This window comes from Paramisgurnus dabryanus, chromosome 4, assembly GCF_030506205.2.
Source record: "Paramisgurnus dabryanus chromosome 4, PD_genome_1.1, whole genome shotgun sequence".
Lineage (NCBI taxonomy): Eukaryota > Metazoa > Chordata > Actinopteri > Cypriniformes > Cobitidae > Paramisgurnus > Paramisgurnus dabryanus.
In genome coordinates, this window is record NC_133340.1 from 10,970,637 (window position 1) to 10,990,948 (window position 20,312).

Consider the following 20,312-nt stretch of genomic DNA (forward strand, 5'->3'; position numbering starts at 1 on the left):
TTTAACTCGCAAGTGGACAAAAGAGTCAGATAAAAAACACCAAATGTAAACGGGAATGTCTCGTCCACTTATAATACAATCAAACAAAGTGCGTCCTAATACAGTACTAGGTGTAAAAATGCTGTGAAGACACCACGTGACTGCTGCCACCTTCCTCGAAGACAGCATCAAAGGTGCAAAGGGGGCACTGATGAGCACACTTTGGAGTGTAAAAATAACAGCCTATCTCAGTCCTGCAACATCGCATTACGTGTCATTAAAAAAAATCTTAAACACACACTGACTGTCTTCTAACAGTTAACTTGAGTCTTTATTTTCACGTCCACAACACAAACTTGGCAGCATCTGCCTTTAAAGCTCACGTAACACACGCTGTTTCTGCATTTCTGATGTTAATCTGGAGTACCTATAGAGTAGTATAGGTACAGCAGCCATATCACACTGTAGCCCTAGACAGCTTGCCCACTGAAGCTAAGCAGGGCTGAGCCTGGTCAGTACTTGGATGGGAGACCACCTGGGAAAACCAGGTTGCTGCTGGAAGAGGTGTTAGGGAGACCAGCAGGGGGTGCTCACCCTGTGGTCTGTGTGGGTCCTAACACCCCAGTATAGTGACGGGGACACTATACTGTCAAAAAAGCAGCGTCCTTCGGATGAGACGTTAAACCGAGGTCCTGACTCTCTATGGTCATTAAAAATCCCAGGATGTCCTTCGAAAAAGAGTAGGGGTGTGCCCCGGCATCCTGGCCAAACTTGTCCATTGGCCTACTAATCATCCCCATATCTACTAATTGTCTATATCACTCGGTCTCCTCTCCACTAATAATCTGGTGTGTGGTGGGCGTTCTGCCGCAATATGGCTGCCGTCGCATCATCCAGGTGGATGCTGCACATTGGTGGTGGTTGAGGAGATTCCCCCGTTCATATGTAAAGTGCTTTGAGTACTGAGAAAAGCGCTATATAAATGTTAGGTATTATTATTATTATAATCCTTTATATCTCCGAAGAGTCTTTAGTTCAATCAGATTTATAAAAGAAAGATTAGCTTTATCGAATCTTTCCGATAACGTACAAAACAATGAAGAAGGAGGAGTTACTACCGCGGGTGGAGCGAGTACGAGTCATGCAACACTATACAACACTGTTTTAACTTATGATTCACTACATGTTCGTGTCATTTATATAATATGCACGCGACTATTTCCAACATAAGACAGAAGTCTTACTTACCGCGTGCAACTCGTGACCCGGTTGGGAAAATCCACCGCATCAAACACACACGCAAAACTCCGCTGCTACCCTGGATAATAAACTATATCCATTGTTTTCATAAGGCTGGATATCTTCTCCTTACATCCAAAAACACACTTCTTCATTCGTGCCATTGTTAAGTTTTGAAATGAAACAAAGCTGTCGCGTGATGTGAATGTTTGTATGTTCTAGCGTCTCCCGCTGATTGACGGGTGGGCGGGGTTTTCCGGGGGAAGTGCCCATATAAAGAAGTGATGCATGTAGAAAACCCCTGAAACGTCAGATGGACCTGTAATCGGAAAAAACTTTCCGAAACTTGTACGAACCCTGGCGAAGTGCATTCGGCACAGAAATACTCTGTAACACGTCCAACTGTTTTTTTGACACTTTGCCTACGTTTAGCATGAGGAAACAACTCTATAACTGTGTTAATAAGTCAGAATGCATGAAATACCATTGAATCCCCCCATTTAAACAAGCTAACAGTAAACAAAAAAGAACGTGTGTGTGTGTGTGTGTCTGTTTATTATCATGTTTTTAAAGCTCCACTGTGTACTTTTTTGAGTTAATTCTTAGCAAAAACCCATGTTTTCTTTCAAAAGTATGTGCTCATTCATGTGTAATTACTTCCACCCCACTAATGAAAGTATTCTCGTAAGTGTAGAATCTCCTATTTAAAATGCATACCGTCGAAGCGCTCTCTGGCTGAATCCATGTTGTGCCTCCATCTTTGAAATACATTCGCCGACGAGGGACATTCCTGAAATTCAAGCTCCGCCTTTTCAGACTACACTCACGTTGGCCGCTAGCTGAAGCCTCCGGAGGTTGCATGTGTAGGCGGTATACGTCATCAAGTCTTATTTCAGGATATTAACAATTATAAAGCTGACAATTATTCTTAGTTAATTGTAAATTGATGTAATATGCTTATGACTTGCGAATGTAATGCTCAGCTGATTTAAATAAACCAGGCTTGATGACCTATCCAGCCTGTGACCTGCGTAGCTGAATCCTTGTCATATAGACTTTCACCGCTAGATGTGAGAAGATCCTACACAGTGGAGCTTTAAATGAATAGGTTATTTTCATTGCCATTAAAGTGCAATTACTGAACATAAGGAGCTTGATAAAAATGCTTGTTTTAGAATTTCAAATGAACGTATCTTTTTTTTGCAAATCAACTCTACATTTATTATAATATATAATACATGTTTCTTTAAAAACATACTTTATCCTTTTATTTTTATAAGTATATAGATTATTTAGGAAGGAATTAAATAAAATACAATCCTATTTTTATGCATATGTATTTTCTACACTTAAGTAAGGTGTCCGGTTATGTGTAGGGGAGAACGGGGTCAACAAAGAGTACAAACATAAATGCAACAGTTTAAACGCTATGAAAATGAAAATAAATAAAATTAGAATAATATAAATGTGACAAAAGTAAGTGTTACTTTCATCCCGTATCTAACATTTAAACCCGATTCACTTTTATTTTGAAAAACTCTGAGAAGTCAAACTTCAGGATGTGTTAGAGCACTAAATAACCTAAAAATTGATGAAACGATAACCACAACGCGTTATAAGAAAACAATGACCACTTTTGGAATTTACTTGTGGTGGAAAACTCCTTTCTGGATCTACACGCAGAAAACTGTGAGTAAATAATGCAATATTTGTCAGCTCTGTCAAGGGTTGTAAATATGCTGTTTGGGATGCAAATTTTATCAGTCCTCTGAGAAATTCGCTTTGTTACTTTTGTCCCGCATTACTTTTGCCCCAAAAAGCATGCATCGCATTATGAAACTATTCTTTTTAACCTGTTGTAGTAAAACATAGACCGAACTTGAGGCAACGCGTGAGGGATCTGCTCCGATAGCTTGCATAAGTCATCCTCTGATTTAGTCATCTCTTTTCATCTACGTGCTTAAGGGTGATGCGTAGCCACCTCCCGCAACGCACGCAGCCTCTCTAACGTCTCGCGAGACTTTTGAACAAGCCATATAAACTTTTTAAAAATATATTTATATTCATTATTACCATTTGACAGTAGCGTAGTGACGCCACCTAATGTAGTGAAGGAAACGTTTTTCTTGAAATGTAATGTCGCGTAAGAGTAAAGAGTACTCATCCTTAAATTTACTCTAAAAGTACTATTTTCCAAAAAAGTTACTCAAGTAAATGTAACGAAGTAAAGTAATTTGTTACTACCCACCTCTGGTTAATACATTAACATTTATATAAACAGATTATAGTGCAAATGTGAAAATAATGTAGTGCTTTTTTGCTACATCTAGTATAATAGGTATGTTTAATGAAATAAGTATGCTAAATATATTTTCTGTATTTGTGCGAAACTGTCACAGTAAAAAAGCTTTAGTGTACAGACCTTTTATGCACATCCCAGGTGCAGAATTGATGCACCTAAATCATCATATACGCTACGTTTATGGGCTTCCTGGGCTTTGATGCACTTTAAGCATCCTCTCCTGGGAATCCTCACTCCGCAATGGAATCTTCATAATAACTGGTAAAACACAAAAAGAATAGATGCGTCTTGTGCTTAGCACAGTGAATTTTATTCATCCAACAGCTTACTGAGACTTCATAAAACGGATCTTTAAAATAGCCTACAGTTATAATGTTTTTGCGTGTGTGAATGGCGCGTTTCATCCGTCAGCTTCACCAGTGCATTAACCCCATTGCGAATACAAATTTTCTGTTAACTTGAGTATCTTTTAATGTGCGTTTGTTTCTTTACATGAAGCCATCGAGTGTATTAAGTAGACTTTGAATATAGTGCAAAAAAATGTATGGTGCTTTTATAATACTTTTTCCTTTTAATAGCTTGTCAGTAACAACCACGGGTCACGTATTGGAATTGTATTGGTCCTGTTAGTTCGATATTCAATCCACTCAAAAAGCCTGTATTGGCCCTGATTCCAATCCAAAATATCGGATCGGTGCATCCCTAACTTTACAGATCTTCTATATGCACAGACATCTTTTAACACTCTAAAGACAAAGGAAAACATGAAATCGGATCATGTGACTCCTTTAATGTAATACTGCCCAAACAAAGTATTTATTTAGTCTTTAGTGTTTTTTAGAGTTTGTGATCTTTTAGTTTGCTGCTAAATATAAATGTCCTTTCCCACTTCTCCATGTTCTATCTACAGACTCAACAAAAGTCTCCCACCAACCAGGTGTGCCAGGGGGTCCGGTGGTGGATGTGGCACCTAATGTAGGATTGGGAGGAGTGGCGGGGGCTTCTGCACTGGGTAATGTTCCCCCTCCTTACCAGCCCGTCAATGTCAGACACCTGGAGTCCTCCTCCAGCCTGGATGAGCCTCAGGACTACCTGTGGTTGGCTCACTGTGAGAGCAAGAAACCTGAGCCAAACAGGTAAGACGCAGTGTAATGAGATTATATAATTGGTTAATATAATTGTTTACATACTAGTTCATGATATTGGTAAACTTAAAAGTAGGGGCTGTATGACACTATGTATCTCATGTATGTGCATATCTTTTTATCTTACAACAGCTTCAACATGGCTATACAATTGTTATGAATCATGTTACCTGTTGGTTTGCATGTATTTGGTTTCCAATAAAAAAAAAACACAAAATCCGTAAAGTAGATCAAAGTCTACATTTATTTGTAAATTATTAACTGCATTATCAGAAAAAGCATTATTACATGTAATATGTAAAACATTTTGGGTTGAATTTGCAGCAAAACATAAGGCAAGATTTTTTCAACCCCCAACTCGGATAAAAAGTCTCAGATTTACAGAAGTCAGTCTCACAATCTTTTGGTGCTTTGAGTAAAGACCTGGATCAGGGTCTTACTGTTTGTATATTTGTGTCTGGTGTAGTCCAGTAGCTCCTCTTGCTGTAGGGGAGGAGGAGCAGGAGTACCTGCTCTTGGAGGAGTGTGCGACCCGAAGCGCTCCTTTTGACAGTCAGTGAGTGGAGAAAACCTGTGTGAAGGATGCAGCCCTAAACTACAAAAACATGCACACACTTTATTGTGCTAACAGCCAAATACTACTTAAAACACTGTTTGCACACTTCCTAGATTAACTTTATTTTTATTTTTATTATAACTTTTGTTTGTTTGTTATTAATATCAACTCTTGAGTGATTTAACAAGAATTTAGTAAGATGTTGTGGTGTGACGTGTGCATGGTTTGTTTTGGACTATGCTTTTTAGTTTTAGTTCAAGAGGTTAATCAAGATTTAAGATTTGCATTTTGTGTTTCTCACAGCTGAAGTTAATTGCAGGCAGCATTAAGACATGCGTAGTATGTTTGAGTTGTTGTTGTTCAGGTGCCATTTATACCAGCTAGGTGGTGAAATTTATTGGTTATGAATACAGCTGGCATTCATGTTTTTCTCTGAAAATCTTTATTTTTATTCTCCACAGGGCTCATGCCGACTGCTCCAAGTCTACCTCCTCCGAACCCGACTGTAACGACAACCTCCCTTCCCACTGCACCCCAACCTCCGCTTCCTCCTCCAAGCACCCCTCTGTCAATGGCTTCTTTCCGTCCCATGCTGCTGGGCTTTACGACTCCCCTCCTTCACGCGGGCACTCTCTGTCGGCCGATTCTCAAGGCCTGTACCACCTTCCCCGAAGTTACTCTCAGGACACTGTGCTGCTGCCGAAGTCGGCATCCTCACCACCTGCTCCCGACGGCGAGCTTGGTGATTTCTACGTCTTTAACACGCCTGCTCGCAAACCCTCCTTAGAGGCCCAGCTGAGGAACTTATCGGTCAGTTACGATATTCCACCCACACCTGGAAGCAACAGCACCTACCAGGTTCCTCGTACAGCTGGGGTGGAGGCTGTTTCTGTGCCCACAGATGTGGTACCACCTCCTCGTCCGCCCAAGCCTTCATTGACCACGGGATCAATTCCACCTGATCGGTCGCCCACGGACACTTACGTGGTGCCGCGGTCAGTGTCTGAGACTGATGGGAATTACTGTGTCCCAGCTGGTTCAGGAGGGAATAAGGCGTTGAGGAGCAACACCATTGGTACAATGGATTCATCACGCCTGCGTAGAGGTAGTGGCTAACTTGGAATATTGCTCACCTGTGCTATTTCAGCTTCATTGGTAAAGTTTTACAAAGCATGTATATTTAAGGTATTTTTTATGAATGCAGGGGATTGGTTTTGAATGTGGGCTGCTGACATACAAAGGTTGCAAGTTCAATGGTCCAGCACTCTGTTAGCGTTGTAATGCCAGGGTGCTCTAGGCTGGTCATTAATGCAGTTACTCAGTGGCGAGATACTTTAGATATAATGTACAGATGCCAGATTTTTTGCAAAATTCTCCAGTTTAAATGCAAAAAATTTTATTTACGTGATTTGTATAAATTATGTGTTTATTATTACTCATCCATGTATAAAAAGGTTGATCACAATGTGAGCACAGCATCTCTGTGTCTGACTGGAGCTGCATGTTATTCTGATGGACTACAATCAGAAAGAATAACTACTCTGATCTTAAAGAAGCCTAAACACACATGAAAGTAAAAGTGACGTTGTACATACGTGGAATTAGGGATGTCAATTTATGCATATATTCGATGATCGCTTAAATTAACAATCAATCAATTGAATAATGGTTGCTGCAGTGGCATAAAGCTAATGACATAAAAGTAGGGATGCACCGAATATTTGGCCATCGAAAGCATTTTCGGCTTTCGGTCGAAAGACTTTTATCACCGAAACAATACGGCCGAAATGTTGTGATGACGCAAACAGAAACCGCGACCTGCACGTGCTTGTCTGAAGCAACATGTATGCGGCGTGGATGTATTTAACCGCAAAAAGGCGCTAAAGTACGCACAGAGGCACATGCGGTTGTGTCCGGTCCAGACGTGATCATCACAGTGAGTACGCCCTTCAAAGATCAGAACTCTTGATGTGTAAACTTTAGAGAGAGTCGCGCAAATGTGTCTCATACTGTATAGTCCATTAACATACATGTGCCGAATAAAGCAATGAAAAACAACGTAACGTTTTTATGCTGCGCTGTTTGGGATTCGCCTTCGTTCTCTGTGTGCGCGTGCGTTTAAGTGCCCTCAATAGTGCACACCGAGTGAGACGCAAACATGCGAACATAAAATCTTTCTGTTATTGACAGGGCACATATAAACAAAATTATCTCCAAAGTATTATTTTTCTAATAAAAACATTTGTTTATGTCTTAAGTGTATGTATAGATTACAGTCATAAACCAGTCTGTGCTTATTTAAAGAGACAGTAACCTCAATTAACCTACCTAAGTCTAACAAAGAGACAAATAGCTCTAAAAATAATAATATATTTAATTTATACAATAAAGACAGTGTTTTTGACTCATTTAATTTGATTTCTGTACCTAATGCTAATGTTAGCCCTCATTAATGTGCAGCTTTGTTCTTTTTTATAAATGTTTGTAATTTCTTTATTTGTTATTAGATTTTCCCCACCCCCTTTTTGCTGATCTGAAAAAGAATCCTATCTGTGGCTCAAAAACTGTAATGTGATCTGAACCGTGAGTTTTGTGATCTGTCACACACCCCTAGTAAAGTTAGTACACAGTGATAGCCATAAATGCATTTGTGCTAATAATTGGCCTAATAATTTATTTCGGTGTTTCGGTTTCGGTTTTTCGGCATTGGTTTCCTCATTTTCGGTTTCGGCCAAGAAATTTTCATTTCGGTGCATCCCTACATAAAAGTGTGCGTAAAAACGCCACTTCCTCACGCGGATTAAAATATTTCATTTTGTCTAAATAACATGCAAGTAGGATTGTAAAATGAGTCAGTATAGTTGGTGTTTTGATAAAATCATCAATTTAAACGTATCTCGTAATAAAATATAACTAGATAGTAAAGTTTGAAGACAAACTTTATGTTGGCTTGAGAAAGCGTAGCCTGAACGTTTAAAACGGTTTGACATAAGTTTAGTTTAGTAGGCTATCTGGCTGTTAGTATGTTTAAGTATGAAGGTAGCATGATTTACCATGAAGCTAGCATGATGTTAGCATGATTAGCATGAAGCTAGCATGATGCTAGCATGATTAGCATGAAGCTAGCATGATGCTAGCATGATTAGCATGAAGCTAGCTTGATGCTAGCATGATTAGCATGAAGCTAGCTTGATGCTAGCATGATTAGCATGAAGCTAACATGATTAGCATGAAGCTAGCATGATTAGCATGAAGCTAGCATGATTAGCATGAAGCTAGCATGATGCTAACATGATTAGCATGAAGCTAGCATGATGCTAGCATGATTAACATGAAGCTAACATGATGCTAGCATGATTAGCATGAAGCTAGCATGATGTTAGCATGATTAGCATGAAGCTAGCATGATGTTAGCATGATTAGCATGAAGCTAGCATGATGCTAGCATGATTAGCATGAAGTTAGCTTGATGCTAGCATGATTAGCATGAAGCTAGCATGATGCTAGCATGATTAGCATGAAGCTAACATGATGCTAGAATAATTAACATGAAGCTAGCATGATGCTAGCATGATTAGCATGAAGCTAGCTTGATGCTAGCATGATTAGCATGAAGCTAGCATGATGTTAGCATGATTAGCATGAAGCTAGCATGATTAGCATGAAGCTAGCATGATGCTAACATGATTAGCATGAAGCTAGCATGATGCTAGCATGATTAGCATGAAGCTAGCATGATGCTAGCATGATAAGCATGAAGCTAGCATGATGCTAGCATGATTAGCATGAAGCTAGCATGATGCTAGCATGAAGCTAGCATGATGTTAGCATGATTAGCATGAAGCTAGCATGATGCTAGCATGATTAGCATGAAGCTAGCATGATGCTAGCATGATTAGCATGAAGCTAGCATGATGCTAGCATGATTAGCATTAAGCTAGCATGATGTTAGCCTGATTAGCATGAAGCTAGCATGATGCTAGCATGATTAGCATGAAGCTAGCATGATGCTAGCATGATTAGCATGAAGCTAGCTTGATGCTAGCATGATTAGCATGAAGCTAGCATGATGCTAGCATGATTAGCATGAAGCTAGCATGATGCTAGCATGATTAGCATGAAGCTAGCATGATGCTAGCATGATTAGCATGAAGCTAGCATGATGTTAGCATGATTAGCATGAAGCTAGCATGATTAGCATGAAGCTAGCATGATGCTAGCATGATTAGCATGAAGCTAGCATGATGTTAGCCTGATTCGCATGAAGCTAGCATGATGCTAGCATGATTAGCATGAAGCTAGCATGATGTTAGCATGATTAGCATGAAGCGAGCATGATGTTAGCATGATAAGCATGAAGCTAGCATGATGCTAGCATGATTAGCATGAAGCTAGCATGATGCTAGAATGATTAGCATGAAGCTAGCATGATGCTAGCATGATTAGCATGAAGCTAGCATGATGCTAGCATGATTAGCATGAAGCTAGCATGATGCTAGCATGATTAGCATGAAGCTAGCATGATGTTAGCATGATTAGCATGAAGCTAGCATGATGCTAGCATGATTAGCATGAAGCTAGCATGATGGTAGCATGATTAGCATGAAGCTAGCATGATGTTAGCATGATTAGCATGAAGCTAGCATGAAGTTAGCATGATTAGCATGAAGCTAGCATGAACTTAGCATGATTAGCATGAAGCTAGAATGATGTTAGCATGATTAGCATGAAGCTAGCATGAAGCTAACATTTATTGCGTTGCTAGGGTACTAAGTTTGGTTGCTAGGGAGAAAATTGGCATCCCATAATGATCACCCTTCAAGCCACAAGTAAAACGGTCCAACCCCTGTGTCTCTACAATGTTTTGATGCGGAGATATAAGGCTTTGTTTATTCCGTTACTAGGGTACTAAGCTTGGTTGCTAGGGAGAAAATTGGCATCCCATAATGATCACACTTCAAGCCACAAGTAAAACGGTCCAACCCCCGTGTCTCTACGATGTTCTGAAGCGGAGATATAAGGCTTTGTTTATTCCGTTGCTAGGGTTTTCATATTTTGTTGCTAGGGGCGTGGCTTAATACCTCAATAAGAATCCTATTAAGACTGATTGGATGCCTGAGTGAAATGAGCCCACCCCTATGTCTCTATGACACTCTGGTGCAAAGATATCCATCTGGGCTTTTTATAATGGTAGTCTATAGGAGGTGTTGCTAGGGTACCCAAAATTGTTGCTAGGGGCGTGGCTTAATAGCTCTGGGGTGATCCTAAGAGACTGATTGGATGCTTGAGTAAAATGAGCCCACCCCCATGTCTCTAAGACACTCTAAAGTGAAGATATTCCATCTGGGACGCTTTTATTCCCTTTTATGGGCATGTTTCCTGCCCCATTATAAGTCAATGGGAAATTTTGGGGGCCTCTTACACCCCAGGGGTACAGCTTACACCCCATTGTGATGTATGTTCTTACACAGCCTGTCAGCCTCCTTAAATGTGGTAAGCCAAAAGTTTCTACACGTTTCTCACTCGCAGCTATGACCCGTCAAAGTTTGTCTCAATGTTAAGTCAATGGAAATTTTGGGGTGTTTCAGCGCCCCGTTTAGGAAATCGGAAGGTCCCATCAGTTAGAAAAGATATAGCAACTCGAGTCAGATCAGACCGAAGGTCTGTCCAAAGTTTGATGGCTGTAGCTTGAAAGCTCTAGGACGAGTTAGAGTTAGAAATTTTAGTCTCAGAAAAAGAATAATAATAACTAGATATTAAAGTTTGAGGACAAACTTTATGTTGGCTTGAAAAAGCGTAGCCTGAACATTTAAAATGGTTTGACAGAAGTTTATTTTAGTAGGCTATCTGGCTGTTAGCATGATTAGCATGAAGTTAGCATGATTAGCATGAAGCTAGCATGATTAGCATGAAGCTAGCATGATGTTAGCATGATCAGTATGAAGCTAGCATGAAGCTAACATGATTAGCATGAAGCTAACATGAAGCTAACATGATTAGCATGAAGCTAACATGAAGCTAACATGATTAGCATGAAGCTAGCATGAAGCTAACATGATTAGCATGAAGCTAGAATGAAGCTAACATTTATTCCGTTGCTAGGGTACTAAGTTTGGTTGCTAAGGAGAAAATTGGCATCCCATAATGATCAACCTTCAAGCCACAAGTAAAACGGTCCAACCCCCGTGTCTCTATGATGTTCTGAAGCGGAGATATAAGGCTTTGTTTATTCCGTTGCTAGGGTACTAAGTTTGGTTGCTAGGGAGAAAATTGGCATCCCATAATGATCAACCTTCATGCCACAAGTAAAACGGTCCAACCCCCGTGTCTCTATGATGTTCTGAAGCGGAGATATAAGGCTTTGTTTATTCCGTTGCTAGGGTACTAAGTTTGGTTGCTAGGGAGAAAATTGGCATCCCATAATGATCAACCTTCAAGCCACAAGTAAAACGGTCCAACCCCCGTGTCTCTATGATGTTCTGAAGCGGAGATATAAGGCTTTGTTTATTCCGTTGCTAGGGTACTAAGTTTGGTTGCTAGGGAGAAAAATGGCATCCCATAATGATCACACTTAAAGCCACAAGTAAAACGGTCCAACCCCCATGTCTCTACAATGTTCTGATGCTGAGATATAAGGCTTTGTTTATTCCGTTGCTAGGGTACTAAGTTTGGTTGCTAGGGAGGAAATTGGCATCCCATAATAATCAACCTTCAAGCCACAAGTAAAACGGTCCAACCCCCGTGTCTCTAAGATGTTCTGAAGCGGAGAAATAAGGCTTTGTTTATTCCGTTGCTAGGGTACTAAGTTTGGTTGCTAGGGAGAAAATTGGCATCCCATAATGATCAACCTTCAAGCCAAAAGTAAAACGGTCCAACCCCCGTGTCTCTATGATGTTCTGAAGCGGAGATATAAGGCTTTGTTTATTCCGTTGCTAGGGTACTAAGTTTGGTTGCTAGGGAGAAAAATGGCATCCCATAATGATCACACTTAAAGCCACAAGTAAAACGGTCCAACCCCCGTGTCTCTACAATGTTCTGATGCTGAGATATAAGGCTTTGTTTATTCCGTTGCTAGGGTACTAAGTTTGGTTGCTAGGGAGGAAATTGGCATCCCAAAATAATCAACCTTCAAGCCACAAGTAAAACGGTCCAACCCCCATGTCTCTATGATGTTCTGAAGCGGAGATATAAGGCTTTGTTTATTCCGTTGCTAGGGTACTAAGTTTGGTTGCTAGGGAGAAAATTGGCATCCCATAATGATCAACCTTCATGCCACAAGTAAAACGGTCCAACCCCCGTGTCTCTATGATGTTCTGAAGCGGAGATATAAGGCTTTGTTTATTCCGTTGCTAGGGTACTAAGTTTGGTTGCTAGGGAGAAAATTGGCATCCCATAATGATCAACCTTCAAGCCACAAGTAAAACGGTCCAACCCCCGTGTCTCTACGATGTTCTGATGCCGAGATATAAGGCTTTGTTTATTCCGTTGCTAGGGTACTAAGTTTGGTTGCTAGGGAGAAAATTGGCATCCCATAATGATCAACCTTCAAGCCACAAGTAAAACGGTCCAACCCCCGTGTCTCTATGATGTTCTGATGCCGAGATATAAGGCTTTGTTTATTCCGTTGCTAGGGTACTAAGTTTGGTTGCTAGGGAGAAAATTGGCATCCCATAATGATCAACCTTCAAGCCACAAGTAAAACGGTCCAACCCCCGTGTCTCTATGATGTTCTGAAGCAGAGATATAAGGCTTTGTTTATTCCGTTGCTAGGGTACTAAGTTTGGTTGCTAGGGAGAAAATTGGCATCCCATAATGATCAACCTTCAAGCCACAAGTAAAACGGTCCAACCCCCATGTCTCTATGATGTTCTGAAGCGGAGAAATAAGGCTTTGTTTATTCCGTTGCTAGGGTACTAAGTTTGGTTGCTAGGGAGAAAATTGGCATCCCATAATGATCAACCTTCAAGCCACAAGTAAAACGGTCCAACCCCCGTGTCTCTACAATGTTCTGATGCTGAGATATAAGGCTTTGTTTATTCCGTTGCTAGGGTACTAAGTTTGGTTGCTAGGGAGGAAATTGGCATCCCATAATAAACAAACCTTCAAGCCACAAGTAAAACGGTCCAACCCCCGTGTCTCTATGATGTTCTGAAGCGGAGATATAAGGCTTTGTTTATTCCGTTGCTAGGGTACTAAGTTTGGTTGCTAGGGAGAAAATTGGCATCCCATAATGATCAACCTTCATGCCACAAGTAAAACGGTCCAACCCCCGTGTCTCTATGATGTTCTGAAGCGGAGATATAAGGCTTTGTTTATTCCGTTGCTAGGGTACTAAGTTTGGTTGCTAGGGAGAAAAATGGCATCCCATAATGATCACACTTAAAGCCACAAGTAAAACGGTCCAACCCCCGTGTCTCTACAATGTTCTGATGCTGAGATATAAGGCTTTGTTTATTCCGTTGCTAGGGTACTAAGTTTGGTTGCTAGGGAGGAAATTGGCATCCCATAATGATCAACCTTCAAGCCACAAGTAAAACGGCCCAACCCCCGTGTCTCTATGATGTTCTGAAGCGGAGATATAAGGCTTTGTTTATTCCGTTGCTAAGGTACTAAGTTTGGTTGCTAGGGAGAAAATTGGCATCCCATAATGATCAACCTTCAAGCCACAAGTAAAACGGTCCAACCCCCATGTCTCTACGACACTCTAAAGTGAAGATATTCCATCTGGGACGCTTTTATTCCTTTATATGGGCATGTTTCCTGCCCCATTATAAGTCAATGGGAAATTTTGGGGGCCTCTTACACCCCAGGGGTACAGCTTACACCCCATTGTGATGTATGTTCTTACAGAGCCTGTCAGCCTCCTTAAATGTGATAACCCACAAGTTTCTATAAGTTTCTCACTCGCAGCTATGACTCGTCAAAGTTTGTCTCAATGTTAAGTCAATGGAAATTTTGGGGTGTTTGAGCCCCCCGTTTAGGAATTCGGAAGGTCCCATCAGTTAGAAAAGTCATAGCATAAATCTACGGACCAGTCTTAAAAGTTTTGTAAAGTTCTGTGGGTGTAGCTTGAAAGCTCTAGGAGGAGTTACAGTCAGAAAAAGTGGGGGAGCATAAGAATAATAATAACTAGATATTAAAGTTTGAGGACAAACTTTATGTTGGCTTGAAAAAGCGTAGCCTGAACATTTAAAATGGTTTGACAGAAGTTTATTTTAGTAGGCTATCTGGCTGTTAGCATGATTAGCATGAAGCTAGCATGATTAGCATGAAGCTAGCATGATTAGCATGAAGCTAGCATGATGTTAGCATGATCAGTATGAAGCTAGCATGAAGCTAACATGATTAGCATGAAGCTAACATGAAGCTAACATGATTAGCATGAAGCTAACATGATTAGCATGAAGCTAGAATGAAGCTAACATTTATTCCGTTGCTAGGGTACTAAGTTTGGTTGCTAGGGAGAAAAATGGCATCCCATAATGATCAACCTTCAAGCCACAAGTAAAACGGTCCAACCCCCGTGTCTCTATGATGTTCTGAAGCGGAGATATAAGGCTTTGTTTATTCCGTTGCTAGGGTACTAAGTTTGGTTGCTAGGGAGAAAATTGGCATCCCATAATGATCAACCTTCAAGCCACAAGTAAAACGGTCCAACCCCCGTGTCTCTATGATGTTCTGAAGCGGAGATATAAGGCTTTGTTTATTCCGTTGCTAGGGTACTAAGTTTGGTTGCTAGGGAGAAAATTGGCATCCCATAATGATCAACCTTCAAGCCACAAGTAAAACGGTCCAACCCCCGTGTCTCTATGATGTTCTGAAGCGGAGATATAAGGCTTTGTTTATTCCGTTGCTAGGGTACTTAGTTTGGTTGCTAGGGAGAAAATTGGCATCCCATAATGATCAACCTTCAAGCCACAAGTAAAACGGTCCAACCCCCGTGTCTCTATGATGTTCTGAAGCGGAGATATAAGGCTTTGTTTATTCCGTTGCTAGGGTACTAAGTTTGGTTGCTAGGGAGAAAATTGGCATCCCATAATGATCAACCTTCAAGCCACAAGTAAAACGGTCCAACCCCCGTGTCTCTATGATGTACTGAAGCAGATATATAAGGCTTTGTTTATTCCGTTGCTAGGGTACTTAGTTTGGTTGCTAGGGAGAAAATTGGCATCCCATAATGATCAACCTTCAAGCCACAAGTAAAACGGTCCAACCCCCGTGTCTCTATGATGTTCTGAAGCGGAGATATAAGGCTTTGTTTATTCCGTTGCTAGGGTACTAAGTTTGGTTGCTAGGGAGAAAATTGGCATCCCATAATGATCAACCTTCAAGCCACAAGTAAAACGGTCCAACCCCCGTGTCTCTATGATGTTCTGAAGCGGAGATATAAGGCTTTGTTTATTCCGTTGCTAGGGTACTTAGTTTGGTTGCTAGGGAGAAAATTGGTATCCCATAATGATCAACCTTCAAGCCACAAGTAAAACGGTCCAACCCCCGTGTCTCTATGATGTTCTGAAGCGGAGATATAAGGCTTTGTTTATTCCGTTGCTAGGGTACTAAGTTTGGTTGCTAGGGAGAAAATTGGCATCCCATAATGATCAACCTTCAAGCCACAAGTAAAACGGTCCAACCCTCGTGTCTCTATGATGTTCTGATGCTGAGATATAAGGCTTTGTTTATTCCGTTGCTAGGGTACTAAGTTTGGTTGCTAGGGAGAAAATTGGCATCCCATAATGATCAACCTTCAAGCCACAAGTAAAACGGTCCAACCCCCGTGTCTCTATGATGTTCTGATGCTGAGATATAAGGCTTTGTTTATTCTGTTGCTAGGGTACTAAGTTTGGTTGCTAGGGAGAAAATTGGCATCCCATAATGATCAACCTTCAAGCCACAAGTAAAACGGTCCAACCCCCATGTCTCTACGACACTCTAAAGTGAAGATATTCCATCTGGGATGCTTTTATTCCTTTATATGGGCATGTTTCCTGCCCCATTATAAGTCAATGGGAAATTTTGGGGGCCTCTTACACCCCAGGGGTACAGCTTACACCCCATTGTGATGTATGTTCTTACAGAGTCTGTCAGCCTCCTTAAATGTGGTAACCCACAAGTTTCTACAAGTTTCTCACTCGCAGCTATGACTCGTCAAAGTTTGTCTCAATGTTAAGTCAATGGAAATTTTGGGGTGTTTGAGCCCCCCGTTTAGGAATTCGGAAGGTCCCATCAGTTAGAAAAGTCATAGCATAAATCTACGGACCAGTCTTAAAAGTTTTGTAAAGTTTTGTGGGTGTAGCTTGAAAGCTCTAGGAGGAGTTACAGTCAGAAAAAGTAGGGATCAGAAGAAGAATAATAACTAGATAGGTACATTTCCTGAAGAAAATGTGAAGTGGTGCTTGCCGTGGCAAATTTCGGGGGACAATATATGATTATACTCCAAGCCAAAAGTAAAACAATTCAACCCACATGTCTCTACGATATTCTGATGCGAAGATATAAGGCTTTGTTTATTCGGTTGCTAGGGTACTGTATTTGATTGCTAGGGAGAAAATTGGCATCCACTAGTGATTACACTCCGAGTCACGAGTCAAACGGTCAAACCCCCGTGTCTCTACGATGTTCTGATGCGGAGATATAAGGCTTTGTTTACTCTGTTGCTAGGGTACTGTATTTGGTTGCTAGGGAAAAAATTGGCATCCACTAGTGATTACACTCCGAGATACGAGTCAAACGGTCCAACCCCCGTGTCTCTGCGATGTTCTGATGTGGAGATAAAAGGCTTTGTTTACTCTGTTGCTAGGGTAATGTATTTGGTTGCTAGGGAGAAAATTGGCATCCACTAGTGATTACACTCCGAGTCACGAGTCAAACGGTCCAAACCCCGTGTCTCTACGATGTTCTGATGCGGAGATATAAGGGTTTGTCTCTGTTGCTAGGGTACTGTATTTGGTTGCTAGGGAAAAAATGGCATCCACTAGTGATTACCCTCCGAGTCATGAGTCAAACGGTCCAACCCCCGTGTCTCTACGATGTTCTGATGCTGAGATATAAGGCTTTGTTTACTCTGTTGCTAGGGTACTGTATTTGGTTGCTAAGGAAAAAAATGGCATCCACTAGTGATTACCCTCCGAGTCACGAGTCAAACGATCCAACCCCCGTGTCTCTACGATGTTCTGATGCGGAGATATAAGGCTTTGTTTACTCTGTTGCTAGGGTACTGTATTTGGTTGCTAGGGGAAAAAATGGCATCCACTAGTGATTACCCTCCGAGTCACGAGTCAAACGGTCCAAACCCCGTGTCTCTACGATGTTCTGATGCGGAGATATAAGGCTTTGTTTACTCTGTTGCTAGGGTACTGTATTTGGTTGCTAGGGAAAAAAATGGCATCCACTAGTGATTACCCTCCGAGTCACGAGTCAAACGGTCCAACCCCCGTGTCTCTACGATGTTCTGATGCGGAGATATAAGGCTTTGTTTACTCTGTTGCTAGGGTACTGTATTTGGTTGCTAGGGAAAAAAATTGCATCCACTAGTGATTACCCTCCGAGTCATGAGTAAAACGGTCCAACCCCCGTGTCTTTACGATGTTCTGATGCGGAGATATAAGGCTTTGTTTACTCTGTTGCTAGGGTACTGTATTTGGTTGCTAGGGGCGTGGCTTGGGAGTGGCCAATGATGTGCCCAGTGATTACACTCCGAGTCACAAGTAAAACGGTCCAAACCCCGTGTCTCTACAATGTTCTGATGCGGAGATATAAGGCTTTGTTTATTCGGTTGCTAGGGTGCTCAAATTTGGTTGCTAGGGGCGTGGCTTGGGAGTGGCCAATGATGTGCCCAATTGTTACACCCCTAGTCACAAGTAAAACGGTCCAACCCCCGTGTCTCTACGATGTTCTGATGCGGAGAAATAAGGATTTGTTTATTCGGTTGCTAGGGTGCTCCAATTTGGTTGCTAGGGGCGTGGCTTGGGAGTGGCCAATGATGCGGCCAGTGATTACCCTCCGAGTCACGAGTAAAACGGTCCAACCCCCGTGATTCTATGATGTTCTGATGCAGAGATATAAGGCTTTGTTTATTCGGTTGCTAGGGTGCTCATATTTGGTTGCTAGGGGCGTGGCTTGGGAGTGGCCAATGATGTCGCAAGTTATTATGCTCTGAGTCACAAGTAAAATGGTCCAACCCCACTGTCTCTACGATGTTCTGATGCGGAGAAATAAGGATTTGTTTATTCGGTTGCTAGGGTGCTCCAATTTGGTTGCTAGGGGCGTGGCTTGGGAGTGGCCATTGATGCGGCCAGTGATTACCCTCCGAGTCATGAGTAAAACGGTCCAACCCCCATGATTCCACGATGTTCTGATGTCGAGATATAACTGTTTGAATTTTATGTTGCTAGGGTGCTTAAAAGTGGTTGCTAGGGGCGTGGCTTAATAGCTCTGGGACTATCCTGAAAAATTGATTGGATGTCTGAGTAAAATGAGCCCACCCCCATGTCTCTACGACATTGTAAAGCGAAGATATCCCATCTGGAACTTTTTTATTCCCTTATATGGGCATGTTTCCTGCCCCATTATAAGTCAATGGGAATTTTCGGGTGCCTCTTACACCCCAGGGGTGCAGCTTACACCCCAATGTGATGTATGTTCTTACAGAGTCTATCACCCTCTTCAAATGTTGTAACCTACATGTTTCTACAAAATCCTCAAACGGAGCTATGACCCGTCAAAGTTCGGCCCAATGTTAAGTCAATGGGATTTTTCGGTTGGTTTTTCGCCCCCCTTTCGAAAATCCTGCACCCGATCGCTTATAAAAGTCATAGCACACCTCTCCTTAATAATCCGGTCGATTTGAGCCCTCTTTCATGGGACTGTGGCAAACCGTGCGGGACGAGTTACGCGCCGAAAAAGTGTGCAGACATAAGAATAAGATATAACTAGATAGGTACATTTCCTGAAGAAAATGTGAAGTGGTGCTTGCCGTGGCAAATTTCGGGGGACAATATATGATTATACTCCAAGCCAAAAGTAAAACAATTCAACCCACATGTCTCTACGATATTCTGATGCGGAGATATAAGGCTTTGTTTATTCGGTTGCTAGGGTACTGTATTTGGTTGCTAGGGAGAAAATTTGCATCCACTAGTGATTACCCTCCGAGTCACGAGTCAAACGGTCCAACCCCCGTGTCTCTACGATGTTCTGATGCGGAGATATAAGGCTTTGTTTACTCTGTTGCTAGGGTACTGTATTTGGTTGCTAGGGAAAAAATTGGCATCCACTAGTGATTACACTCCGAGATACGAGTCAAACGGTCCAACCCCCGTGTCTCTACGATGTTCTGATGCGGAGATATAAGGCTTTGTTTACTCTGTTGCTAGGGTACTGTATTTGGTTGCTAGGGAAAAAAATGGCATCCACTAGTGATTACCCTCCGAGTCACGAGTCAAACGGTCCAAACCCCGTGTCTCTACAATGTTCTGATGCTGAGATATAAGGCTTTGTTTACTCTGTTGCTAGGGTACTGTATTTGGTTGCTAGGGAAAAAAATGGCATCCACTTGTGATTACCCTCCGAGTCACGAGTCAAACGGTCCAACCCCCGTGTCTCTACGATGTTCTGATGCGGAGATATAAGGCTTTGTTTACTCTGTTGCTAGGGTACTGTATTTGGTTGCTAGGGGCGTGGCTTGGGAGTGGCCAATGATGTGCCCAGTGATTACACTCCGAGTCACAAGTAAAACGGTCCAACCCCCGTGTCTCTACGATGTTCTGATGTGGAGATATAAGGCTTTGTTTACTCTGTTGCTAGGGTACTGTATTTGGTTGCTAGGGGCGTGGCTTGGGAGTGGCCAATTATGTGCCCAGTGATTACACTCCGAGTCACAAGTAAAACGGTCCAACCCCCGTGTCTCTACGATGTTCTGATGCGGAGATATAAGGCTTTGTTTACTCTGTTGCTAGGGTACTGTATTTGGTTGCTAGGGGCGTGGCTTGGGAGTGGCCAATGATGTGCCCAGTGATTACACTCCGAGTCACAAGTAAAACGGTCCAAACCCCGTGTCTCTACGATGTTCTGATGCGGAGATATAAGGCTTTGT

General features: G+C 41.8%; 1 protein-coding gene across 17 annotated transcripts in view; it reads left to right on the forward strand.

Annotated features, from left to right (window-relative positions):
• gab1 (GRB2-associated binding protein 1) overlaps nt 1–20,312 on the forward strand; it is a 165,140-nt gene that overhangs the window by 114,992 nt on the left and 29,836 nt on the right. For 13 of the 17 annotated variants that reach the window (XR_010546774.1, XM_065295743.2, XM_065295742.1 and 10 more), the window contains 3 exons: nt 4,431–4,656; nt 5,132–5,221; nt 5,683–6,326. Coding sequence is in view for 16 of the 17 variants with exons in the window: in XM_065295743.2 (XP_065151815.1) it covers nt 4,431–4,656; nt 5,132–5,221; nt 5,683–6,326 (960 nt within the window). In the remaining variant the exon portion in view is untranslated. The remainder of the gene's footprint in view (nt 1–4,430; nt 4,657–5,131; nt 5,222–5,682; nt 6,327–20,312) is intronic. The other 4 variants (XM_065295747.2, XM_065295753.1, XM_065295741.1 and 1 more) reach the window with 1 other exon arrangement.